Below are 26,879 nucleotides of genomic sequence, written 5' to 3' on the forward strand. Positions count from 1 at the left end.
CTGGATCTCCTCACCTCGTGATCCACCTGCCTCGGCCTCCCAAAGGGCTGGGATTACAGGCGTGAGCCACCACGCCCAGCTGGTATAAAGCTTTAAAAAAAAAAAAACCAAACTCTAGAAATAAAGACTCCTTTTTTTTTTTTTTTTTTTTCTGGAGACAAAGTCTCACTCTTGTCACCCAGGCTGGAGTGCAGTGGCGTGATCTCGGCTCATTGCAACCTCTGCCTCCCAGATTCAAGCAATTCTCCTGCCTCAGCCTCCTGAGTAGCTGGGACTACAGGCACCTACCACCATGCCTGGCTAATTTTTGTATTTTTAGTAGAGGCGGGGTTTCACCATATTGGCCAGGCTGGTCTCAAACTTTTGACCTCAAATGATTCACCCGCCTCGGCCTCCCAAAGTGTTGGGATTACAGGTGTGAGCCACCGCACCCAGCCAAGACTCCTTTTACCTATCTTCTTACTCATGCCCTTCTATTCAACCTATTTTTACCCATACATGGGTCCAAATAAAATCTTTTCTGAGGTGTTACCTGGTGTAAGATGTGTCTTTTATAATAACACGTCTTAGTTCCAAGATATGTTTATGTACTTGGATTTGTATTTCTATGAGAATATATCAACAGAATATTTAAATTCTACAGATGGGCTGGGCACGGTGGCTCAGGCCTGTAATTCCAGCACTTTGGGAGGCCGAAGTGGGTGGATCACGAGGTCAAGAGTTCCAGACCAGCATGACCAACGTAGTGAAACCCTGTCTCTACTAAAAATACAAAAATTAGCTGGGTGTAGTGGCACACACCTGTTATCTCAGCTACTTGGGAGGCTGGGGCAGGAGAATCGCTTGAACCCGGGAGGCAGAGGTTGCAGTCAGCTGAGATCACACCCCTGCATTCCAGACTGGGCGACAGGGCGAGACTCCATCTCAGAAAATAAATAAATAAATAAATAGATAAATAAATTCTACAGATGAATAAGAAACATTTTTAGTTGAAGTTTTTAGAAAGAAGGATATCTCATAAGCCTTGTTGTGGTGTTAAATAAATATAAAATGATCCGTAAAATCCTTTTTTTTGGAGGATGCTGTGGTTTTTCTGAATGCTTAAGGGCAGACAAGAACACTGCCAAGGTGTCAGTATTTGGGGGGAATGCTATTTCAGGAAAATAGGTGTCTTGTGTATTCAAAGTTTATTTTAAGAGAAAAAAATCATACCAGCATGAATGAATCTTATCTTAAATATTACCTTGTTAGGGGAGGGGGTGTTGGTTGTTGTTTTCCAATTATAGAAGTTATAGGAAACTTAGAAAATATTTAAAAACATTTCCTAGAACCCCACCATTCAGAAAGAACTACTGATTTGCTAAGTTATTAATATTTTGGCAGGTAGCCTGTTTTCTCTAGGTATGTGTATTTGCCTATAAAGCTTTGATCATAAATGTTTTGTGACCATTTTTTCTTAATACATTCTCTTAATGTATTTTTCTAAATGTGTGTTCTCTTAAAACATACTTTTCAGTTGTTGCATAATATTCTTCACAATGGTTGAAGCACATATTATTTAACCCCTTTATTGAACATTTAGGTAGTTTCAAATTTTTTTCATATTATAAACCATATGATGATGAATTTTTATACATTAATCTTGTAGGAATCCTAGGGAAAAAAATACAGACATAGATTTGCTATGTATTAAGGAATATGAACATTTTAAGGCTTTTAATACATGGTGCCAAACTATCCCCTAATAAAAATATACCAGCTCATAGCCTCCCAACTATTAATACTACTTTGTTTTATATTTGCCAATTACACCTTTTTAAAATTTTTGTTTTTCTAAACTAGGAATTTAAGTTGCTATTTAAAACAAAAGAAGTACCTATTTATATCTTAGGAATAACCACTATAAAAACTGAATTTTACCTATATCTTTTGTTAAATAGAATAGATTTTTGCCCCCTCTTTACTCATTGGATTTTGTTTTAGCCATAGGCAAACAGTTTTCTTTGTACAAAACAGTCTGTGTGAACCTCATTACTTTGTTCTCCTCAGTCACTGAGACATGTTACTATCTCAAGCTTATACCACTAAGAATTGAACAGGAGTTGATTAGACCTGTGTATCCTTTACCTAATATTGATCCCTGGTTTGTATCCACTGACCACTCTATGAGGTATTAAATCATCAATCTAATGCTTTATGGCCATTTAAACTTATAAACCTATATACCATCTGGCTATGTTTAGTAAACCAAACTACTTCAAAAAGTGCCTGTAGTCCATTAATGTAATGGGTTTGTTTGGAGTGTTAGGTGAAATTACTTCCAAAGACTTATTTATAGGTACATGGTGAAATGATCAGGAGCAATTTGATGGCACCCATTAAAAACACAGGACTGCATTTTGGAAATTTCTGATGGTGTAGAAAGTTTTAATATAAATTGTACCATTACTGTATTTAACATGAAGAACTAATTATTATATCTTTAATTGGCTTTTGTTCATGTTCCTTTAATAAGAATTGGGTAATGCATGTCTCCATCTGCTTATGCTTACATACGAACATGTGATGCCAGCCAAACAAAATCCATTTAATGCTTTCTTTCTCAAGTCTGCTGAAAAGTGTGACTGATATCCATACAATCTTTATAATTAAAATGATATGATTCAGGGGAAAGGCCCAAAATGAAATGCCATGTTCTCTTTCTTGTTAAGTTTGTGCCTACGGGAGTGCGAGTATGAAGGAATCCTTCTGAACTATTTAAGTCTGTAGAAAACCTCTGATATGTACTTTGTAAACAGAAATAACTTTGAATGTTTTTATCTCAGTTGTAAATGTAGAACAGCAGGCAAAAGAAGTTTTTTTAGTGAGATCATCCTATTTTATAGGATCTTTTCTTCTGAGACCTCAGTACAGATTTGGGTGGTGGAGAACTTTAATTGGGAAGCCCTTCTGGTTTACACTCCCCATATTCTCCACTGTTTTCCTCTGCACCTCCTACAAAATATTCTCTGAAATGCTAACCAAGTTATCTTTTGGTCTGGAATTTTTTTTCGTTTTTGCTCAACTGTCATTTAGGTTTTATAGCAGCAGCTACTCTCAAATATAGTTTTTTTAAATCTGAAATTAAACCCATTCTTGAACTTAAACATACATCTCTGTCTTTCTCTTGGGATATTTCCATGCCATTCTGTATTTCCTTCTTCTCTCCTTTCTGCATGCCCAAAATTCTATAACCCAGCACATTCTGACTTAGTGCCTCTCCCCTAGTACATTTAAAGGACATTTCTTTTACCGAACAGCTTTGGAACTACAGCAGTAATAGAAACAGAATGAGAAATGGACCTAATATAGAGATTTGGGGGGGTCTGAATCATAGAGTTTGAGATGCCATCCATAGAACATCCCCTAGTGCTGAAATCCATATAGATAGATGTGAATTGTTTTCTGGAATCCTTTTTATTTTTAATGTCTTGGGGGTTTGCTGGTTGTTAGCTTTAACTTCCTTATCTAAAGGAAGATGGAAAATACTGTTCATTTCTGTAACCTTATGGAAAAATTATTGACACTCATTTTACCCAAGCCTCTGTTTGAAAAAGAAACTGGACCACACTAGGGACAATGATGTGCCTTCATAGCAGAACAAATGCTGTTCTGTTTTAAAGGACCTTTTGTAAAAAATCATTCGCCACCTTCTGTGTTCTTTTTCTTTGCCTCCTCCCCCTACTGAAAGCTCGGGGTTTGGATCATATTGCTGAGAACATTCTGTCATACCTGGATGCCAAATCACTATGTGCTGCTGAACTTGTGTGCAAGGAATGGTACCGAGTGACCTCTGATGGCATGCTGTGGAAGAAGCTTATCGAGAGAATGGTCAGGACAGATTCTCTGTGGAGAGGCCTGGCAGAACGAAGAGGATGGTGAGCCTTTAACTTTTCTTACTCTTATATGGCTTCAGGACCTGGCCATTCACAGTCACTGAAAGATTTTTGGGGAGCCAATGAGACCACTTCTCATTTAATATGGTGATTTTGTTGATTTCTAGCTTAAAATGTAACAGAGAACAAATGTTCATATACTCAGCAGTTTTTCTTCTTACCTGTCACTCACAAAATGACATGATATTGTATTAATACTGCTTTGCAAAAAATAATGGAAAGCTGATCAGCCCTCCTGTTTAAAACATTCTGTTATCTGGGCAGAAGTTGGTATCCTGCGGCTGGGCACAGTGGGTTCACGCCTGCAATCCCAGCACTTTCGGAGGCCAAGGTGGGCAGATCACTCGAGGCCAGGAGTTTGAGACCAGCCTGGCCAACATGGCGAAACCCCGACTCTACTAAAGATACAAAATTAAAAACACAGGACTGCCGGGTATGGTGGCGTGCACCTGTAATCCCAGCTACTGTAGAGGCTGAGGCAGGAGAATCGCATGAACCCTAGGTGGACATTACACTCCAGCCTAGGTGACAGAGCGTGACTTCATCTCAAAAAAAAAAAAAAAAAAAAAGTTGGTATCCTGCAAAAGGACTGATGGGCAATTTATGAGAAAAAAAAAAAAAAAGTAGATGACTTTGAATCACATAGAAACCATCCAGTATAGCTTTCCCCTAAAATAATGCAGGACAAATGCTTTTATTTTCTTTCAGAAAATTTCTTGCTTTTATATTATTAAAAATAATCAAAAATTATTTTTAAGCCCAAGTGGAATAAGAACTCTAGCCATCAGAAAAAGTGAAAATGAAATTAAGTATAAATCATTGTTTCTTCTTAAGACTTCTGTTTTTCAAGATTTTCTGACTTAATTCCGAATTCCCCAAAGCATCATATAGTTAGCAGTCTAAGAGACTTCACTAATTTTTTTGTTGTTCTCTTAACAGTACTATTTCATTAGAACTTCTGAAAGATATCTTTCTTTAAATAATTTTCTCTCTGAGTATGTCTCTAGAATGTCACTATAGGAAAGCTACGTAGTAATAGTTCACAAATAAAGGTGACATATTAAATATTCTCATTGACAGAAAAAATTATAATAGGCATGTGTGTGCTTAGTGATGTCCTTCCAAATTAATTTTATCAGTTGTTTATCTTGGATCATAAAGAGGAAAACAGTTAAAAATAGAGAACACTTTTAAAAGATAAATATTCATGGGCCAGCTTTCCTTCAAATTTTCATGAAAAAGTAGTTGGCTCTCTTGCTTTTTTTCTATCTTTGAAATTTATTAACACATAATAAATACAATGACCTATAAATATTATACCAAATGCCTCAGAGATTTTTATCATTCTGGCTATTAGGAAGACTGTTTAAATTTTTCTCTCAAATTGAATTAAAGAAACAAAAAAACTAGGCAATTTTTAGGCTGTGTATCAAAGAATATTGTTGGCCAGGTGGGGTGGCTCACGCCTGTAATCCCAGCAGTTTTGGAGGCCAAGGCAAGAGGATCGTTTGAGCCCAGGAGTTTGATACCAGGCTGGGCAACATATTGAGACCTCATCTCTACAAAAAAATCAAAAAATTAGCTGGGCCTGGTGGCGCATGCCTGTAATCCCAGCCACTCAGGAGGCTAAGGTGGGAGGATGGCTTGAGTCTGGGAAGTTGAGGCTGCAGTGAGCTGTGATCATGCCACTGCACTCCAGCCTGGGCAACAGAGCAAGACCCTGTCTCTTTCTCTCTCTCTCTCTCTCTCTCTCTCTCTCACATACACACACACACACACAAGAATATTATTACTACTTCTCAAATATGTTTTTTAATTCTTATTTCGCTACATAGAAAAATAGAAATCATTCATAACCTACTTCATACTTTGGAAATAAACTCTTTAATAGTACAACAAAGCAAATAAAAATGGAGTTATATGGTATTCGGGGTCCATCATTTTGCTAAGAGTGCTGGGACCAGCCTTGGGGATACAGCAGGCAATTGCTTACATGAGAAAATTTTAGGGCAGCTGAGAAGATTTCTGTATCCCTCAGAAAAAAAGAATCTCGTCTCCAAATAACTCCTGAAATTTCAGTTAAGGAGATTCATTCCTTTAGCTATAAAGGTTCTGTTACCTGTTAAAATACATCGTGTTCCCATTTGGACTGTAAATGACAGTAAACCTTCATCATAAATTGGGAGTTTACTGAGTCCTTTTTTGAAGGCAGAAAGATCAAGAAGTAAGTGGGCAGTTCTTGGCAGATGGATGTGAAAATGCCAAAGGTAAAAGGCTCCACAGTTTTGCCTGGGATTGGCACTAAATGGCAAGATCTTTTATGTTAGTTACAAAGAAAAAACAATCATTGAGAAGATGGCTTTTGAGCCTTTTTAAAGGGTAGGTGAAATAATCCAGGATCCAGCACTAATTACCACTTTTTTCCCCTATCTCTTTATCCACAGAAACCCATTCCCGCTCTTTTGAGTATCCTTCAGAGTTCTGACTATATCCCCTTGTCTTTGGGCATGTTTATCCTCTTAATCCCATGATACACCCATGAAATTCCAAATACTTATACATCCCGTGTCGACTTCCTCCATTATTCCCTCGACTTTCTTGTTGCTGCTTCTATTTTTACATGTTGACTTTATTCCTGTGTCAGTTGTCCTCCCTTTTTTAAAAAAAAATTTACTCCATCAGTTTCTCATTTTCTTCTTTCAAGTTGTCTTACCAAGCCTAATATGTCAATAAAGTCTTTCTGTGTTATACTTTTCCCCATATGCTAGCTTTGAAAGGTTCTTCCATTTCTACTAACCAAAAATAGTAAGTAAATACAGTTTTCTAATAAAGCTTTTATCTCTAAGTTTTAACTTGGTATTTGATGTTGTATTTTATATCTAGATGGATTTGACAGTCTTCCCCTGGGACATGAACTCTGTAGTTTTCTCTCTTGAATAATACTGAATATGCTGTCTGCTCAGTAATGGTAACTCTTAAAAGTATAATAAAAGACCACTTGGGAAAAGTCAATTTTCTTAATCAGCAGATCACATTTTATGATAACATTCTGAATTTAATATTTAATGTTTATCATGTACTCACATTCTTGTAGGTACTAGGCATTTCACGTAGAAGTAGTCCCTATTGTCAAAGATCTTCCATCATAAAAGGTTTTGACTTAAAACATAAAGACAGAAGCCAGTTTTCAGTACCTAGCCACCCCTTTCTGTAACACTTTGATTTGAAGAAATTCAGATACTTTACCAAGACATGGTAAATGCAGTGAGGTGGAAAACAAGATCAGAAGCTTGTATGAGTTCTCTTTCCTTAGAATGTAGATAGTATCATTGCATAGGAAGAAAGTCTTGGAGTGCTAGAGATTAAAAGAAGACAGGAATCTCAGGAATGGTGGGCATTGAGAAACAATAAAGTAGTTAAGAATGTGGGTGGGCTCAGGAGTCAGACTTAAAATCTTCACATTCAAAATCTGTTATTTGCCTGCAAAGTGTTTGTAGAATAATATTGTACAGAGAAATGTACCATTAATCTGGAATTCTTTCATAATGCATCTTGTTTCCCCCTTTGTTTATGCTGGTGTATCATGTTTCATTAATCCCCCTTTTTATAAGTATTATTTTCACTTCTCTATTTCAGATTTTCTTTTCTGTATTAACACAGAAGTTAGAGCCATCTACCTTCCTGATAGGAAATTTTCTCAACTAATTTTCAGGGTGTATAATAGGAAGAGGGCAGGGGAGAAACACTCCTGGAGATACCAAACAATTAATTATATTGTAATGGAGCTATAGAGGGAGGAGTGGATGACTGGCCCAGAGAAAACATGATTTCTCTGGTGCCAGGATTACACTCAGAGGCATTTCTGCCTATCTCCACTTTGCAAGGCACGGTGCCAGTGAGAACAGCAGTTAGTACACCCATAGTGGGGTTTACTAGCTTCCACACCGTGTTTGGTGGGTTCTTAACTTCCGGATGAGGAATTAAATTTTTTACCCAGCAGGAAGTGATTGCCATTTACTGATTTTTTTTTGTAGCAAAGATCTAGCTTGGGATACGAGTATTCCAGAGATGTGCTGTCATAAGGAAGGAGATACTAACAAATGTTGCTCACTGGAATCAGGGAAGGCAGTTAAGTACATGTATGTATGTATACAGCCAGGAACACACCTGTGAAAGTCAGTTTCATGCCTTAGACTTGATAGCAGTGCTCTTAGGCATTTCTTTTTTTTCTTCTTCCCTAGCTGCTGCTGGGCACACCTGTGATCCTTTTGTTTTCTGTTGAAATGAACTGAATTGCTCCTTTCAAAGCATAGTTGCACTGATTAGCAGCAGCCTGGGTGACTGAGCAGCCACCACACCTTACCCTGTACAAATAAAGACCTAGCAAAAGTGATCTCCATGCCAGAGGCATTGCTGCTGTCTACAATGCTGGGGACCACTGACACAGTAAAAGGGGGAAAAAAAAAAAACCTATAGGGCATGTGCTAGTTCAAAGGTAATAGTTACCATTACTAACAAAATTTCCAAAAGATGAGGCCAGTGAATCTAAGCAGTAGTCTTAATAGAGCAATAGATGAATTCTGATTGTACATATTCCATTTGTTTACTGATATTATAATATTCCTAAAGGCTTGGTACTCCGATGTTCTACACTGGAAATAATCATGTTTTACCCAAAAGCAAATCAGTGTTGGTCAGATTCCTTAGAGCCCAGAAGATTACTCTTTGACATGGGACTCCTGAAATCAGGCTTACCTTTGCTCCTCCGCAGACAGCTATGGAGAGTGTATGGAATGGTAACCGTGAAAACACTTTCAAAATATATGAAGTTCCTTATAAATATATAATGTCGGCCGGGTGTGATGGCTCACGCCTGTAATCCCAGCACTTTGGGAGGCCAAGCAAGCAGGTCATTTGAGGCCAGGAGTTCAAGACCAGCCTGACCAACATGGTGAAACCCCATCTCTACTAAAATACAAAAATTAGCCAGCATGGTGGCAGATGACTGTAATCACAGCTACTCAGGAGGCTGAGGCAGGAGAATCACTTGAACCCAGGAAGCGGAGGTTGCAGTGAGCCAACATCGCACTGCTGCACTCCAGCCTGGGCAACAGAGCGAGACTCTCTCTTAAAATATATATGTATTTAAATATATAATGTCATGATTTTCACTGGGAAATATTTGTTATTTTTTAGGGGACAGTATTTATTCAAAAACAAACCTCCTGACGGGAATGCTCCTCCCAACTCTTTTTATAGAGCACTTTATCCTAAAATTATACAAGACATTGAGGTAAGAATCTATGTATTTTGGGGTATTGCCCAAGGGCACAGAATTATCAGCATTCTTCAGTCACAGTATGGTTACAGCAAGCCCATTAAGGTTTATTGACATGAGTTGGGAATCAATCTCTTAGCTGGCCATGGTGGCTCACACCTATAATCCCAGCACTTTTGGAGGCTGAGGTCAGGAGTTTGAGACCAGCCTGGCTAACATGGTAAGACCCCTGTCTCTACTAAAAATACAAAAATTAGCCAGGCATGGTGGCACACACCTGTAATTCCAGCTACTCAGGAGGCTGAGATAGGAGAATCACTTGAACCTGGGAGGCACATGTTGCAGTGAACCAAGATCGCACCACTGCACTCCCTCCTGAACGACAGAGCGAGACTCCATCAAAAAAAAGAAAAGGAAAAGAAAATCAATCTCTTTACAGGCGAGTAGGGTAGGTAAAATAAATTGCTAGGCAAAATTTTAAAGCTTTAAAAAATGGTTTACTAATAAGTAGATGAGAGAGCTAAAGAGATTGATCCCTTCATACAATAGCAGTGTGACTGGTAAACTTGTACTCATAAGCTCATATTTAAATATCTTCTGAATTGAACCTCCTTAGAAGTTCATCAGTAGCAATCAGTAGCAATGGCCATCACATATGTAAGAGCACTGAGTGTATAACCTCACATAGTTCGTAGCTTTTCTTCTCTTGGTGAGTAGTCTCTTTCCACCAGATTTATTATTTAATTGAACAAATTATAGGCAGGGGAGTTCTAGGAAACAACCTTTAATTACCTTGCAAAAGGAAGAATATTTTATAAATATAGATAGTGGCCTTTTAAAGACATTTTTTAGTTTTCCCTAAGTTGTGTATATCCCATAGAGTAAAGCATTGAGCCATTGATTGTCATTAAAGCCTAAAAAGAGTTTGATTCTAGGTGTTTCCTAACACTGCCTCTTTCCCATTCCTTCTTCTCAGACAATAGAATCTAATTGGAGATGTGGAAGACATAGTTTACAGAGAATTCACTGCCGAAGTGAAACAAGCAAAGGAGTTTACTGTTTACAGTATGATGATCAGAAAATAGTAAGCGGCCTTCGAGACAACACAATCAAGGTGAGGTCTATTCAATTGTAGAAAGGTAGCAGAGGGAGCAAGAGTGACCACATTCATAGCGCAGTCTAAAGCATAAACTCTAAGCATTATTTCTAGAAAGTAAGTGAAGATTTTAGATTGTTTCCAGTCCCAAAGCCAAAATCATTTCCTTAAAGGACAGACATCAGCTTCCCCCCAGAACACTATACAAATGGGTAGTCCTAGGGTTAAATTCTCTTCTTGAAATGCACTGAATGGCCTGTTACTCTTTTGGCCATCACGTAATTATAGACTACCCTGTTCCTTAATGAACAGGATAAAAGTTTGCATTAGTACTGAAGCTGTATGTGTGTGTGTGTGTGTGTGTGTGTGCGCTTAGCTATACCTATAGAAAAGAATGCATTCCACACTACTCTGGGCTTTGATTATTTTGGGGGATCAGACACGTAATAGGACCAACAAGTCTCCACAGCACCCCATCATCACGTTGATCAAAAGGATCTTATTTGCCATCCTAGATCTGGGATAAAAACACATTGGAATGCAAGCGAATTCTCACAGGCCATACGGGTTCAGTCCTCTGTCTCCAGTATGATGAGAGAGTGATCATAACGGGATCATCGGATTCCACGGTCAGGTAGAAAATTTCAAATGCTTTTTTGAACTCTGAAATATCAGCTCTGCTCTGTTCTTTGTCATAGATAGTAATTTTGTATATATCGGCACAGTTCTGAAACTAAAGAAGAATAAACCACCGGGTCCCCATCATTTCTGTCAGTCTAGAACTAGAAAACTTGATTTAGAAATGCTTGAGGTAAGTTTACATTTTCGCACATTTAAGAAACTACACATTCTATTTTAATTTGGAGGATCGTCTATTACAGAAACTTTTCTTATCCTTATGGTAAACTTTGCATTCCTTACAAAAACCACCTCACGGGGGAATGATATGAATGCAATGAAGCCTTCCTTTCAGGTAGTGGTAACTGTAGTGCAGGTCTGTATTATCTCCTTTGAAACATGTACAGGTGAGCTGTGCTCTCTTTGCCAGCCCCTCCCCTGCCATCCGTGCAGTTTTTAATTGCAAGCTTCACTCAGGGAGGGGCCCCCAATTTCCAGAGGCATTAGTGATTTGATGACACAGCCATTATACTGCTGGAGTCCAGGATAGCTTGAGTTCTGGGTACCAGCAGCACTGCTGGGAACCTCTGTTAGGAATTTTGCCTTAAGCTAAAGGATTTAGCAAACATAATGCATCAAAAGTAACTTAAAAAAAAAATAGACCTAGGAAAAAAGCAGTTAAGTGCATTGTTAGATACTCTGAAGTTAAATGTTTACCATTCCAAGTTATCCTCTGTGAATAGAAAAGACTGTTCCTGTTTTTTGTCTTTTGACTTAAAGGCATAGCAAGGCATAGCAAACTTGGCCCTTGTAGTTACTGACATTTAACATTTATTGGTGCTTGTGGAGTGAGTGCCCCACAGAATCTAAAACACTGCAGGTGCTAACATCATTTATAAGATAAAGAAAAAATGATATTCTATAAAAGGGGGCTAAACTGGAAAAAAGGAAATAACATGTTATAAAACCTTAAGTAAATACACAAAAATAGAATAATCAAAATATATAATCACACAAAATTCTCAAGCTATCCAAGGGCCCCACACTCTGCTGTGAAGCCCATATTTACAATGGGGGGTCTATTTTAAACCCCTACCCACTTCAAAACACAGAAATGGGGGCTTAGAATTAGAGTCGTGGTTATCTTGGCCTTTGACCTTTATGATAAAACCTGAGATCCAGGGTAATCAAACTCAAATTCACATTACTAAGTATGTGACAGAAGCATCTTGGCCTATTTCATTTCTGTCTCCTGAGGGCTATCATTGGAATGGGCACTAATGCTATTGTTATTAATCAGATTCCTCATTTAAAATGTATCTTACTAATGGTATAAAATTGAATGTGAGAAGTTTTACAGTCTTCAAGTCTGGGCCAAATTATTAGGTGACAGTGGCTGCCACCTCATCCTTGCCCTCCACAACTTGCCCATATTTCAAGCAGTATGTCTTAAGGACACACTGGCAGCATCCCATCCCCTTCCTTCTCCCACTCTCCCAGTCCGGCCCTCTCTCTAAATATAAGGGGTGGAAGGGCTCATGATGGTCAAATATAGGTAACAGATTGTAGCTTGAGTACCATCTAAATCTCATCTATCACTTCCAGAGTGTGGGATGTAAATACAGGTGAAATGCTAAACACGTTGATTCACCATTGTGAAGCAGTTCTGCACTTGCGTTTCAATAATGGCATGATGGTGACCTGCTCCAAAGATCGTTCCATTGCTGTATGGGATATGGCCTCCCCAACTGACATTACCCTCCGGAGGGTGCTGGTCGGACACCGAGCTGCTGTCAACGTTGTAGACTTTGATGACAAGTACATTGTTTCTGCATCTGGGGATAGAACTATAAAGGTAATAAGGCATTTTTCAGTAAGTTTCCAACTTAGAATGGGGGAATTCATATGAAAATTTGATCAAGGGCAATTTCATATTTAAACGTTGCTACAGAAAAATGTAATATTTAATTCAGAGACTAGTCTACAAGTGAAAAGGTAATAAGTGAGACGTTGTGTGACAATTTATCCTAGATATTTTATTCCTATAAATAGTGGTGAGTGTGAGAAGAGACTAACCCTAGAAGAGTAAATCAATTTGAGGAATTCTCATGTAGTAACAGCCAACTGCAAATTAGCCTCTGTTACCATGAATTTAAATTGTCCTTTGTTTTATTTGTTTGAGAAGACTTCCCTCTAATGGTTCAGTCCTGTTTTCTGCTTCTCTAAGACTCCAGTTGCCATAGATTTTACCAATAAAAGCACCAAATCAACTGCTCAATGCCATTTTCTTTTTCAGGTATGGAACACAAGTACTTGTGAATTTGTAAGGACCTTAAATGGACACAAACGAGGCATTGCCTGTTTGCAGTACAGGGACAGGCTGGTAGTGAGTGGCTCATCTGACAACACTATCAGGTGAGCAGCAAGTGCCTTGTATCATAAGGGATCAATATTATGCTCCCATTCATTATTAATGCACAGATCATACAAGTCTTCAATTTTGTTATGTTTATAATCAACTGTTTTTCCTTTCTGTAGCTTCTTACAGGTCAGAAGTTTGCCCCAGGCAGAGAAGCAGCACAGCAAAGCCTTTTGTTGCCCTTCTTTTTAAATTTCTCCTGTCTATAGTTGAAAAGTGCTAATAAACAGCTAACAGCCTTTTCTTTGCCATTGTTTTTAAGAAATGAAAAGAAAGATTTGTTTCCTTACTAGAAATTATGTAATTTTTGTCTTAGCATTACATAATTGGCCAGAGAGTTACCTGTCTTTGAAATTATGAAGATTTCACAGTTGGAAGTCCTTTTTGGGGTTTTCCCTTCACAAAGATGAATGACATAGATATGATTAGAATTTGGAAGATTTACCCATCCTCTCCCTTCAGTGAAGTATTAAAAGGATGAAAAGGCCATTAAAAAAGAGCTACTGTTTGTTATATCTAAGGAAATTATTCCTAGAAATCACTTAAATTGCTCTGAAAACGTACAGTTTTTATAATTAGTACACAAAAGTTTTTGAGAACTGACTTTGCATTTCCATTCTCTGAGAAGAGCTGTCCTGGACAGTGGTGAAAGAAGTGTCTGCCGTGGCAGAGGGGGAGGTGCTTTGTGAGAACAGGACATCACTGATAATCTGTATCTCTTTCAGTTTGGTGACTTCAGGAAACTACTTTCTTAGCTTGGTCATTTCCTTCTCAGGCAACTGCGTGCGTTGAATTCGTTTTTATGCCTGGAAGAACCTGTTTACAGAATTATGTAAAGCCCTGTGTTTTGAAAATACATTTTACGTTTGAACTTAAACCTGCATATTTCTGTGTGAGTTATATAGCAGAAAGGAAATAAATTACATTGAAAGCAGCACATATCTGTGTGGGTGGTGATTGATTTTATTTTATGAATTTTTAGAAGGCATATGAGGTGTATTGTTATAACATTCCAGGCTAAGAAAAGAATACGTGAAAATTCACTTGACTTAATTTTCTCTTCCAGATTATGGGACATAGAATGTGGTGCATGTTTACGAGTGTTAGAAGGCCATGAGGAATTGGTGCGTTGTATTCGATTTGATAACAAGAGGATAGTCAGTGGGGCCTATGATGGGTGAGTGTGCTAACAGAGTGTAAAAAAGAGAAAATCTACGTCTTAATCCTTCCTTATGTTTATGGTGTTAAACATAACCATTCCTTGTTTCTAAAAGCTTATAGATTTTACACAAAATATCTGATACCATATTTCTTTAATCCGTGTATTTACCTCTCCTTGGTTTAGTGTCCTGAAATATTCTTCCCATTCATTTTATTATACTTGTTTGCACATGGTTGTCATTCATATTTTGGTTATTTGGTTATGTATTTGACTGTTTTGCCCTGTAAAGCAAAGAACAAGAAAAACCCAGTGTTAACAGGCTACCCATGTAAAAGGGTAACCTGTTAACAAAACAGAAACACTAGAGGGCAGTATTTGGGGACTTAGTGTGGTAAGATCTTGAATTTTGATCTCTTGGGTTTTTTATCTCTTTGAGTAATTTTTAAGAGTACAGTTCTCTTGTCATCACTTGTCATCCTAGCATTTCATTTATGAGTTTAGTCATCTTTATTTTCTTCTAATTTCTAGTGGTTATGGAATCCATTAATTTTGTGAATGGACCCCATGTCCACCAATCCTAAACACAGAGTAAATTCAAACAAAAGTAGTCTGGGCACAATGGCTCATGCATTTAATCCCAGCACTTTGGGAGACCGAGACAGGTGGATCATTTGAGGTCAGTAGTTCGAGACCAGCCTGGCCAACATGGCAAAACCCAGTCTCTACTAAAAGTACAAAAATTAGCCAGGTGTGGTTGCGGGCGCCTGTAATCCCAGCTACTTAGGAGGCTGAGGCAGGAGAATTGCTTGAACCAGGGAGGCAGAGGTTGCAGTGAGCCAAGATTGCACCACCACACTCCAGCCTGGGCAACAGAGCGAGACTCCGTCTCAAAAAAAGAAAAAAAAATAGTTATTCACTTAGGAAGAACTGTTATCATTTCTTTTTGTCAATCTGCCTGATTTTGGCAGCTTTTTAAATATCAGAAACTAACAACATTATTTTAGTTCATGAGCTAACTACACTGATACATTCATTAGCCAATGCAAGCAGCAGGAAGTGTAGACTGCTCACTTCTGCTTTGGGACAGCCATCACTGTTACAACCTTGGGAAATTGTTCAGAGTGTGGTGACATGTTCCAGCTTGGTCAAGACAATATTTTCTTATTGTCCTGGCTTTAATCTGTACCCACCTGTCTTGGAATTTGTCTGCTTATGTAACTTAAGGAAACATGGCCTATTAAAAGATTTTTGGAAGAGCTACACTTATCTTATTTAAATCAAAAGATGAGGGCTTGCTTATATAAACTCCATTGCTCTTACATGGACCCCAGTCCCTCAGTACATGTGACCTGGGCCACTCTTAGAAGTGACCAGGAAGAGGATGCTTCACAGTTGTAGATTTCTAGGTCTGTGTAATATCATTAAGAGGTCTAATGTACAAGATCTCCTCTTGATCCCAAAGTATGGTATAACTTTACTATTAACTGTCTTCAGTTTGGTTAAAGCTAGCCTGTTTCTCATTTGTAGGTTAATCACGTACATTTAAACTATACTCACCATCCATATTTATTGCCATGAATTTATGCTGTTCTTCCCTGCCTTCTCTTACATTTGCTTTTAACTAACATTTTTGTCCCCTTTTTGATCTTTAGAAAAATTAAAGTGTGGGATCTTGTGGCTGCTTTGGACCCTCGTGCTCCTGCAGGGACACTCTGTCTACGGACCCTTGTGGTAAGAGCCTTGCTGTTTAGAGAGCATTGGAGAGCAGGTGGGGGAAGAAATTAAACGTTGATGTGCTGTGGAATATGGATTTGAATTTAATAGTTACAACCTCACAAAACCTACAACTAAGTGGTAAGGCAACCAGTACATGACAATAAAATATGTTTATATAATTCCTTTCATCCAAAAATGCTTCAGAGACTATATATGGAGAGAAATGTGGCAGCTGTTTAACAGCTGCACAGCAACTCTACACAACAGTTTAGTGCAGGGAGTGAATAAGAATTCTGTATCCACCAGAAACAGCAGGGGGTACTAAGGGAGAGAGAATATAATTATTCAAATTGGAACCTGTCCAAAATCTGAGGACCTGTACACCTGTGCCTTCAAAAAGTGCCCTGGGGGCCGGGTGCGGTGGCTCATGCCTGTTATCCCAGCACTTTGGGAGGTCAAGGTGGATGGATCACCTGAGATCAGGAGTTCAAGACCAGCTTGACCAACACGGTGAAACCCCGTCTCTGCTAAAAATAAAAAAAAATTAGCCAAGCATGGTGGCAGGCGCCTGTAATCCCAGCTACTCAGGAGGCTGAGGCAGGAGAATCACTTGAACCTGAGAGGCAGAGGTTGCAGTGAACCGAGATCATGCTTGCACTCCAGCCTGGGCAACAAGAGCGAAACTCTGTCTTAAAAAAAAAAAAAAAAAACTGCCCTGGGAATCTGCATGAATCCCCCTGGTCAACCCCTTAGTTCTGCAGCCTATTCATGAGCTAGTGCCTCCAGCAACTTGAGCCCATCTTTTTTGTTCCCCATATACCCCCTTTTGACATTTGGGGAAAGAAATGATTCAAAAGGAGGAATGCACTAAATTATTTATCGTGTTGTTAGCCAAGGGCCCAGATTGATAAATGCTGCTTCCATTAGAAAATTAGTTGGAGCAACAGGGTGGACAGACACCACTCGGAGAAAAGATGAGAGCAAGCATTTGAAGCCCAGTGTTCTAAATCCTGACTGTCATCATTTAGGCATTCTTGGCTCTGGAGAAGAGAAAGAGGTTACATTTCTTGTCTTCCTTGTTGGATTTATGTGTGTATGTATAAGACAGGGTCTTCTTCCGTCACCCAGGCTATAGTGAAGTGGCACTACATGTTGTTGATGTATACCAATATTTCATTTCTTTTGAAAATTTGCTGAGTAGTATTCTATTGTATGGTTATACCCATTCACTGATTGTTTCTCGTTTTTGGCTATTAACAAAGTTTCTATAAACATTTATGTAGAAGTCTTGGGATGAATGTATGCTTTTTGCTTTTATTTCTCTGAGGTAAATACCTAGGAGCAGATGACTAGGTCATATGGTAAGTGTATGTTTAAAATTTTTAGAAACTGCCAAACTGTTTTTCAAAGTGGTTTACCGTTTTACATTATAGTATAGCAGTGTATGAGAGTTCCAGTTACTCCACATTCTTGCCAGTACTGAGCACAGTCTGTAATTTAGTCATTCTCATTGTGGTTTAATTCGTGTATCTCTAATGATTAATAATGTCAAGCATCTATTCTTTGCCATCTGTATATCTACTTTGGTGAAGTGTGTTCAAATCTTTTCCCATTTTTTAATTGAGTGGTTATTGAGTTTTGAGATTCTTTTATATATTCTAAGTTACAAATGCTTTATCAGATGTAATTCACAAGTATTTTCTCCACGTTCATAATTTGTTTCTTTGTTTTCTTAAAAGTGTCTTTCAAAAAGCGGTTCTTAATTTTAAGTCTACTGCACTGACTTTTTCTATTATGGCCTATGTTACTTGCTGTTGTATCTCAGAAAAACCTTTGACTAATCCAAAGTCACAAGGATTTTTCCCTGTGTTTTCTTCTCTAAGTTTTATAATTTTCAGTTTGTATTTTGGTCTATGATCCATTTTGAGTTAATCTTTGCATATGGTACAAGGTATAGATCAAAGGGTTGGGCTTTTTTACACATGAATATTCAGTTGTTCCAGCACCATTTATTCAAAAGACTGTCCTTTCGAAATGCTTTTGCAGCTTTGTCAAAAATGAATTGACCATATATGTGTGAGTCTTCTTTGGGAATCTGTTCTGTTCCATTGATTTTTGTCTGTCTTGATTCCAGTATAATTTTATTTTGATTACTGCAGCTTTTTACCAACTCTTGAAGTCAAGTAATGTGAGTCCTTCAGCTTTGTCTTTTTCAAAGTTTTTTGGGGCCTTTGATTTTTCATGTTAATTTTAAAATCAGTTTGCCAAGTTCAACCAAAAAAGTCTGCTGGGAATGTTTTTTAATTTTTTAATAAATAAATAGGTACGGGGTCTCAGTGTGTTGCCCAGACTGGTCTCAAACTCCTGGCCTCAAATAGTACTCCTACCTCAGACATCCAAAGTGCTTGGATTATAGGCCTGAGCCACTCCATCTGCTGGGATTTTTGTTGGACTTGTGTTGACTATAGATCAGTTTGGAGAATATTGACTTCTGAACAATATTGAGTCTTTATCTCTCCATTTGTTTAGGTCTTTTTAAATTTCTCAGCCACATTGTAGCTTTTAGTATAAAGGTTTTGCACATCTTTTTGTCACAGTTATCCCTAAATATTTTGTATTTTTAATGCTATTGGAAAAGGTATTTTTAAACCTTGGTTTCTGATTGTTCATTGCAAATACATAGAAACATACTTTTACTTATTTCCCAATCTGTGTATCTTTTATTTCTCTCTCCCTCTTTTTTTTTTTTTTAATTGCACTGGCTAAGACCTCCAGTACAATGTTAAAAACAATTGGTAAGAGTGAATGTCCCTTTTTTGTTCATGATCTTAGGCGAAAGGCATTCAGTCTTTCACCGTTTCACATATGTGTATATATAGATGTATGTCAGCTATAGGGTTTTTCTCTGTTTGTTTTTTTTTTTTTTTTGAGACGGAGTCTCGCTCTTTCACCCAGGCTGGCGTGCAGTGGCGCGATCTCAGCTCACTGCAAGCTCTGCCTCCTGGGTTCACGCCATTCTCCTGCCTCAGCTTCCTGAGTAGCTGGGACTACAGGCGTGTGCCACCACGCCTGGCTGATTTTTTGTATTTTTTAGTAGAGACGGGGTTTCATCATGTTAGCCAGGATGGTCTCGATCTCCTGACCTCGTGATCCAGCCACCTCGGCCTCCCCAAAGTGCTGGGATTACAGGCGTGAACCACCGCGCCCGGCCTAGGGTTTTTCATAGTGATCCATTATCAGGGGATTAGGCAGTTCCCTTCTGTTCCTAGATCGCTGAGAGTTTTAATGAGGAACTCATGTTGGATTTTGTGAAATGCTTTATCTACATCCATTGAGATAATCATATGGTTTTTCACTTTTATTCTGTTAATTGGTATATTACATTGAATTTTTTTTAGCTTTAAATCCTTTGCATTGCTGGTATAAACCCCACCTGTTCATGAGGTATAATCCTTTTTATGTGTTGTTGGATTCACCTTGCTAATGTCTTTTTAAGGATTTTTGTGTGTGTATGTATCTGTGTTTGTAAGGGATACTGGTTTGTTGCTTTATTTTCTGTGTCTCTGGTTGACTGTCATGATAATGTTGGCCTTATAAAATAATTTTTGAAGTGTTCCCTCATCTGTTTTCTAAGAGTTTGCATATGTGATATTATGCTTCTTTAAATGCTTGATAGAATTCACTAGTGAAGCATCTAGACCTGGAATTTTCTTTGTGGAAAGTTTTAATTACAACTTCAGTTTCTTTAATAAATACAGCACTCTTCAGATTTAATATTTCTTTTGAAATCCACTTTAATACTTTGTCTTCCAAGCAGTTTGGCCGTTTTATCTAAATTATGAAATTTATTGAAATAACGTTATTCATCATATTCCCTTATTATCCTTTTAATGCCTGTTAGGAGCATAGTCCTGTTTCCTTTTTTGGTTTCATTGATTTTTTTTTTTTTTGTTTTTCTAGCTTCTTAAGGTAGAAACTAAGATCATTGACTTTGAACCTTTTTTAAATATAATCAGTTGAAGCTATAAATGTTATTAGAAGTAATTCTAATCACTACTTTAGCCACATCCCAAAAAATGTCAATTAAGTCAAGTTGGTTTATAATATTCAGGTCTTCTGTATCCTTAGTGATTTTTCTATTCATCCTTACCAATTATTGAGAGAGGAATTTTTATGTCTCCCACTATAGTTTTGAATTTGTCTATTTCTCCTTACAGTTGTGACAGCTTTTGCTTCATGGTTTTTGTTTGAGACAGGGTATCACTATGCCGCCCAGGCTGGAATGCAGTGGCACACCCGTGACTCACTGCAGCCTCAACCTCCCAGGCTCTGTCAATCCACCCACCTGAGCCTCCTGAGTAGCTGGGACCACAGGCGTGCGCCACCACGTCCAGCTAATTTTTTTGTATTTTTTTTTAGAGATGGGGTTTTGCCACATTGCCCAGGCTGGTCTGGAACTCCTGGGCTCAACCTCGACAAAGTACTGGGATCACAGGCATGAGCCATGGCATCTGGCCTGCTTCATGGTTTTTTTTGTTGTTGTCGTTGTTTTTGAGACAGAGTTTCTCTCTTGTCACCCAGGCTGGAGTGCAGTGGCACGATGTCGGCTCACTGCAACCTCCGCCTCCTGGGTTCAAGCCATTCTCCTGACTCAGCCTCCCAAGTAGCTGGCATTACAGGCGCCTGCCACCACACCTGGCTAATTTTTTGTATTTTCAGTAGAGACAGGATTTTGCCATGTTGGGCAGGCTGGTCTCGAACTCCTGACCTCAGGTGATCCACTCACCTCGGCCTCCCAAAGTGTTGGGATTACAGGCGTGAGCCACCGCACCCAGCCGCTTCATGTATTTTTAAGCTCTATTATTGGGTACCTGCGTGCTTAGGATTTTTGTCTTAGTGATTAACTGACTTTTTAACATTATGAAATGTCCTTCTTTGATGTTTATAGTATTCTTTGTTTTGGGAAATTAATACTTTGATATTATATGTAAACATTCTGCTTTTTTATGATTAGTGTCTGTGTGGTGTATCTTACTATATTCTTTTACTTTTAATATGCCTGTGTCTTTATATTTAAAATGAATTTCTCATATTCAGCATATAGTTGGGCCATGTTTTTTTTTGTTTTTTTTTTTTCTTAATCCAGCCTGACCATCTCTGCCTTTGTCATGTTTAGACCATTTATGTAATTTTTGTATGTTTGGATTTAAATCTATCATGTTGCTATTTATTTTCCATTTTTTGCTTTTGTTTGTTACCTCCTGTTTTCATGCTCTTTTTTTTTCTTTTTTATCTCAGTTTAGCTCCTATTATGGGTTCTTAGTTATATCTCACTAATTTGGTGAGGAGGGACCTAGGGTTTACAATAGTTATCTCTAATTTATTGCAGTCTACTATCAGATGATATTGTACCACTTCATGTATAATGTAGGAAACTTAAAACACTATATGTTCATTTTTCACCCCCATCCTTTATGCTATTGTTGCTACAGATTTTACTTCTAAATATGTTATCATCCCCACAGCACTTGTTATTTTTGCTTTAAACAATCAACCATCTTTTAAGATTTTTTTGTTTGTTTGTTTGTTTGAGACGGAGTCTTGCTCTGTCACCCAGGCTGGAGTGCACTGGCGTGATCTTGGCTCACTGCAACCTCTACCTCCCGGGTTCAAGCAATTCTCCTGCCTCAGCCTCCAGAGTAGCTGGGACTACAGGCGCCCGCCACCACACCCAGCTAATTTTTTGTAGTTTTAATAGAGACGGGATTTCACCATGTTAGCCAAGATGGTCTCGATCTCCTGACCTCGTGATCCGCCCGCCTCAGGCTCCCAAAGTGCTGGGATTACAGGCATGAGCCACCGCAGCTGGCCTTTTAAAGAAATTTTTTAATGGAAAAAAGAGAGTTTATTTTTACCCACACGTTTACCTTTTCTATTGCCTCCCATTCTTTTGTATAAATTCTATTTCCATCTGATACATTTTCCTTCTGCTTAAAGAACTTACTTTAACATTTCATATATGCAGGTACACTGGTGACAAATACTTTCACTTGTTGTTTACTTGGGAAAGTTGTTTTTTTTTTTTTTTTTTTTTTTAAGGGATGGGGTCTCATTCTATAGCTCAGGCTGGAATGCAGTGGCATGATCATAGCTCACTGCAGCCTTGGACTCCTAGTCTCAAGCAGTCCTCCTGACAGCTTCCCACATAGCTGACTACAGGCTTGTGCCACCATATCTGGCTAATTTTCTTTATTTTTTTAGAGATAGGGTCTCATTGTGTTGCCCAGACTGGTCTTGAACTCCTGGCCTCACATAATCCTCTTGCCTCACAACCTCCTGAGTAGCTGAGATTATTACAGGTGCAAGCCACTGCACCTGGCTCTGAAAAAGTTTTCGTTTTGCCTTCATTTTTGAAAGATATTTTTGCTGGCTAAATAATTCTATATAGGCCAGGCATGGTGTCTCACACCTGTAATCCCAGCACTTTGGGAGTCTGAGGCGGGTGGATTGCTTGAACTCAGGAGTTCAAGACCAGCCTGGCAACATGGCAACCCCTTCTCTTCAAAAATACAAAGATTAGCTGGGCATGGTGGCACGTGCCCAGTGCAACAACTTTTGGGTGGCTGAGGTGTGAGGATCATATGAGTCCGGGAGATTGAGGCTGCAGTAAGCCACAGATATGCCACTGCACTCCAGCTTGGGTGAGAAAGAGACCCTGTCTCAAAAAAAAAAAAAAGAAAAAAAGCTAGATTGACAGTGTCTTTCAGCACTTTAATGATGTCATTCCATTTTCTTCTGGCTTGGTTTCTGACTAGAAGTTGGAAGTCACTCATCTCCATTCTGTATCTTTTTCCTCTGGGTGCTTTTAAGATTTTCTCTTTATCATTAGTTTTCAGCAATTTGCTTATGATGTGTCTTGGTGTGGTTTTGTTTGTATTTTTCCTACTTCACATTAAAAAAATAGAAATTGTCAGAGCAATTTGAAGAAGAAGGCTAAACTATATGTCGTCTGCAAGAAAGCTACTTTAACTATAAAGACACGTACACCTTAAAAGTAAATGGTTAGCGAAAGATATAACACGTTATAGGCTGAATTGTGTTCCCCTAAAATTTATATGATGTCTTAACCACCAGTACCTCAGAATGTGACTGTATTTGGAGTTACAGGAGCTTTCAAGAGGTAAATAAGGTTAAATGAAGTCATTGGAGTAGGCCCTAATCCAATATGACTGGTGTCCTTATAACAAGAGGAGATTGAGACACACACAGACCATGTGAAGATGAAGGGAGAAGATGACCATCTACAAGTCAAAGGAAGAAGCATCAGAATGAAACCAACCCTGCCAACACTTTGATCTTAGAATTCTAGTCTCCAGACTGTAGGGAAATTAATTTCTATTTTTTGAGCCCCCTAGTGTATGCCATACTTTGTTATGGCACCCCTAGCCCTGATGGACCATTCTAACACTAGTCAGAAGAAAGTTGGGGTAGCTGTATTAATTAGAGAGAGAGCAAACCTCAGAGCAAAGAATATTATCAGGGATAAAGAGAAGTGTTGTATAAGGATAAAGGGGCCAGTTCTCCAAGAAGACCTAACAATCCTTAATGTGTACACACCTAACAACAGAGCATCAAAACATATGAGGCAAAAAACCATAGAACTGCAAGGAAAAAATAGATGCATCCACTGTTATGGTTGGAGACTTCAGCACCCCCTATCAGTAATGGACAGATCTGGCAGGCAGCCAGTTCAGTAAGACCATAGTTGAATTTAGCAGTACCATCAATCAAGTGGATATAACTGACATCTATAGAATGCTTCATGCAACAGCAGCAGAATACACATTCTTCTCAAGCTCCCAAGGAAATTACACCAAGGCAGACCACAGTCAGGGCCATAAAATGTACCTTAAAAAATTTACAAGAGTAGAAATCATACGGCATATGCTCTCAGATTACAGTGGTATTCAGTAATGGAAAGATAGCTGAAAAATCCCAAAATATGTGGAGATTAAACAACACCCCTCTAAATAACACGTAGGTCAAGAAGAAATTGCAAGATAAATTGAAATGTATTTTTTTTAATTTTTACTTTTCATTTTTGTGGGTACATAGTAGGTTTATATATTTATGGGGAACATGTGATGTTTTGAAAAGTATTTTGAAGTAAATAAAAATGAAAACACAGCTATCAAAATTTGTGGGATGCAGTGAAAGCAGTGCTTAGAGGGAAATTTATAGCACTGAATGCATATCTTAGAAAAGGTCTAAAATCAATAGTCTAAGCTTCTACTAGAGCCAACTAAGAAAAGAGCAAATTAAATTCAAAGTAAGTAGAAGAAAAGAAATAATAAAAACTAGACCAGAAATCAATGAAATTGAAAACAGGAAATCAATGGATTACATCAAGACCAAAAGCTAGTTCTTTGAAAGGATCAATAAAATGGATGAGTCTCTAGCCAGACTATGAAAAACAAAGAAGACATAATTTACTAATATCAGAAATGAAAGAGATCCCAGATCTTCACAGAATCAATACTTAATAATTATCTTTCCAAACAGAGAAACTAAGCCTAGGCAGATCCACTGGTGAATTCTACCAAACATTTGAAGAAGTTATATCAATTTTCTGTCATCTCTTCTATAAGATAAAAACAGAATGAATAACTTACTAACTCATCTATGAAGCATTACCCTAAAACCAAAACCAGACAAACACAATATAGGAAAAGAAAAATACAGACTAATAATGGCTAAGCTATGAAGTTCAATAGGTTAGGCAGATCAAATGCATTTTCAGCTTAGGATAGTTTCATTTACAACAGGTTCATCAGGATGTAACCCACTGTAATTTGAGGAGCATCTGTATTTTAAACTATTTGATTCATGCTTGAACCCGGGAGGCGGAGGTTGCAGTGAGCCAAGATCACACCATTTCTAGCCTGGGTGACAAGAACGAAACTCCATCTCAAAATAAATAAGTAAATATATGGTTTTTCTTTTTTTTTTTTTTTTTTTTTTTTTTTTTTGAGACGGAGTCTCACTCTTGTTACCCAGGCTGGAGTAGTGCAATGGCGCAATCTCGGCTCACTGCAACCTCCACCTCCTGGGTGCAAGCTATTCTCCTGTCACAGCCTCCTGAGTAGCTGGGATTACAGGTGCCTGCCACCACGCTCAGCTGATTTTTGTATTTTTAGTGGAGACTGGGTTTCTCCTTGTTGGCCAGGTTGGTCTCAAACTCCGGACCTCATGATCCACCTGCCTCAACCTCCCAAAGATCTGGGATTATAGGTGTGAGCCACTGCACCTGGCCATGTATGGTCTTATTATTGCCCTTATGTTTAGCAATTTCATGATTTCTAAAATATTTTAAAATGTAATAATGTACTACATTTAAAATAAAATGTAGTAACTCTGAAATTTTTAAAAAAATCCTCGACAAAATATTAGCAAATTAAATCCAACAATGTATGAAAAGAACTATACACTGTGACCAAGTGAGATTTATGCCAGGTATGCAAGGCTGGTTCAGCATTCAGAAATCAATCAGTGTAATCCATCACATCAGGGGGCTATAGAAGACAAATCACATGCTTATATCAATGGATGCAGTAAAAGCAGTTGACAAAATCCAACACCCATTCATGATAAAAACTCTCAGCAAACAAGGGATAGAGAGGCTTTTCCTCAACTTCATAAAGAAAAATGCAAATTAAAATTATAGTAAAATACTACTACAAACCTACCAAAATAAATGTAAAAGATTGGTAATATCAATTTTTGGTGAAGGTGTGGAGTAACAAACTCTGATAAACTGTTGGTGTGAGTATAAATTGGCATGACTTTTAAAAAATTGTTTCATAGTATCTTCTAAAGCCAAACATACACCTACCCCGTGGCCCAGCAAGTCGACTCCTAGTTGAAGTGGGTGCATATATTCAGCAAAAGACACGTACATAAATGTTCCTAGCAGCTTTGTTTTATAATAGCCATAAACTATAGTCAGCCCCTATGTCCACCAACAAGAGAATAGATGGATTGTAGTATATTCATACAGTGGAATATCAACCAGTAATAAAAAAGAATGAACTACTGTTTTACATGCAGCAACATAGAAGAATCTTATAATGTTGACTAAAAGAAGCCAGACATGAGCTGGGCTCAGTGGCTCATGTCTGTAATCCCAGCACTTTGGGAGGCTGAGGCCGGCAGATTGCCTGAGCTCAGCAGTTGGAGACCAGCCTGGGCAACACGGTGGAATCCCGTCTTTACTAACATACAAAAAATTAGCCAAGCATGGCGGGGGGTGCCTGTAGTCCCAGCTACTCGGGAGGCTGAGGCAGGAGAATCGCTTGAACCTGGGAGGCGGAAGTTGCAGTGAGCCGAGATTGCACCACTGCACTCCAGCCTGAGCGACAGAGCAAGACTCCATCTCCAAAAGAAAAAAACCAGGCATGGCTGGGCACAGTAGCTAAGGCCTGTAATCCCAACACTTTGGGAGGCCGAGGTGGGCAGATCACGAGGTCAGGAGATCGAGACCATCCTGGCCAACATGGTGAAACCCCGTCTCTACTAAAAATACAAAAATTAGCTGGGTGTGGTGGCGCGTGCCTGTAATCCCAGGTACTCGGGAGGCTGAGGCAGGAGAATCGCTT

General features: G+C 38.5%; 1 protein-coding gene across 10 annotated transcripts in view; it reads left to right on the plus strand.

Annotated features, from left to right (window-relative positions):
• BTRC (beta-transducin repeat containing E3 ubiquitin protein ligase) overlaps positions 1–26,879 on the plus strand; it is a 204,891-nt gene that overhangs the window by 169,683 nt on the left and 8,329 nt on the right. For all 10 annotated transcript variants that reach the window (XM_019035292.4, XM_019035294.4, XM_063709765.1 and 7 more), the window contains 8 exons: positions 3,731–3,917; positions 9,132–9,228; positions 10,190–10,327; positions 10,825–10,943; positions 12,533–12,782; positions 13,224–13,342; positions 14,413–14,523; positions 16,161–16,239. In XM_019035292.4, the coding sequence (XP_018890837.1) occupies positions 3,731–3,917; positions 9,132–9,228; positions 10,190–10,327; positions 10,825–10,943; positions 12,533–12,782; positions 13,224–13,342; positions 14,413–14,523; positions 16,161–16,239 (1,100 nt within the window). The remainder of the gene's footprint in view (positions 1–3,730; positions 3,918–9,131; positions 9,229–10,189; positions 10,328–10,824; positions 10,944–12,532; positions 12,783–13,223; positions 13,343–14,412; positions 14,524–16,160; positions 16,240–26,879) is intronic.

The sequence above is a fragment of the Gorilla gorilla genome, chromosome 8 (assembly GCF_029281585.2).
Source record: "Gorilla gorilla gorilla isolate KB3781 chromosome 8, NHGRI_mGorGor1-v2.1_pri, whole genome shotgun sequence".
Classification (NCBI taxonomy): Eukaryota; Metazoa; Chordata; class Mammalia; order Primates; family Hominidae; genus Gorilla; species Gorilla gorilla.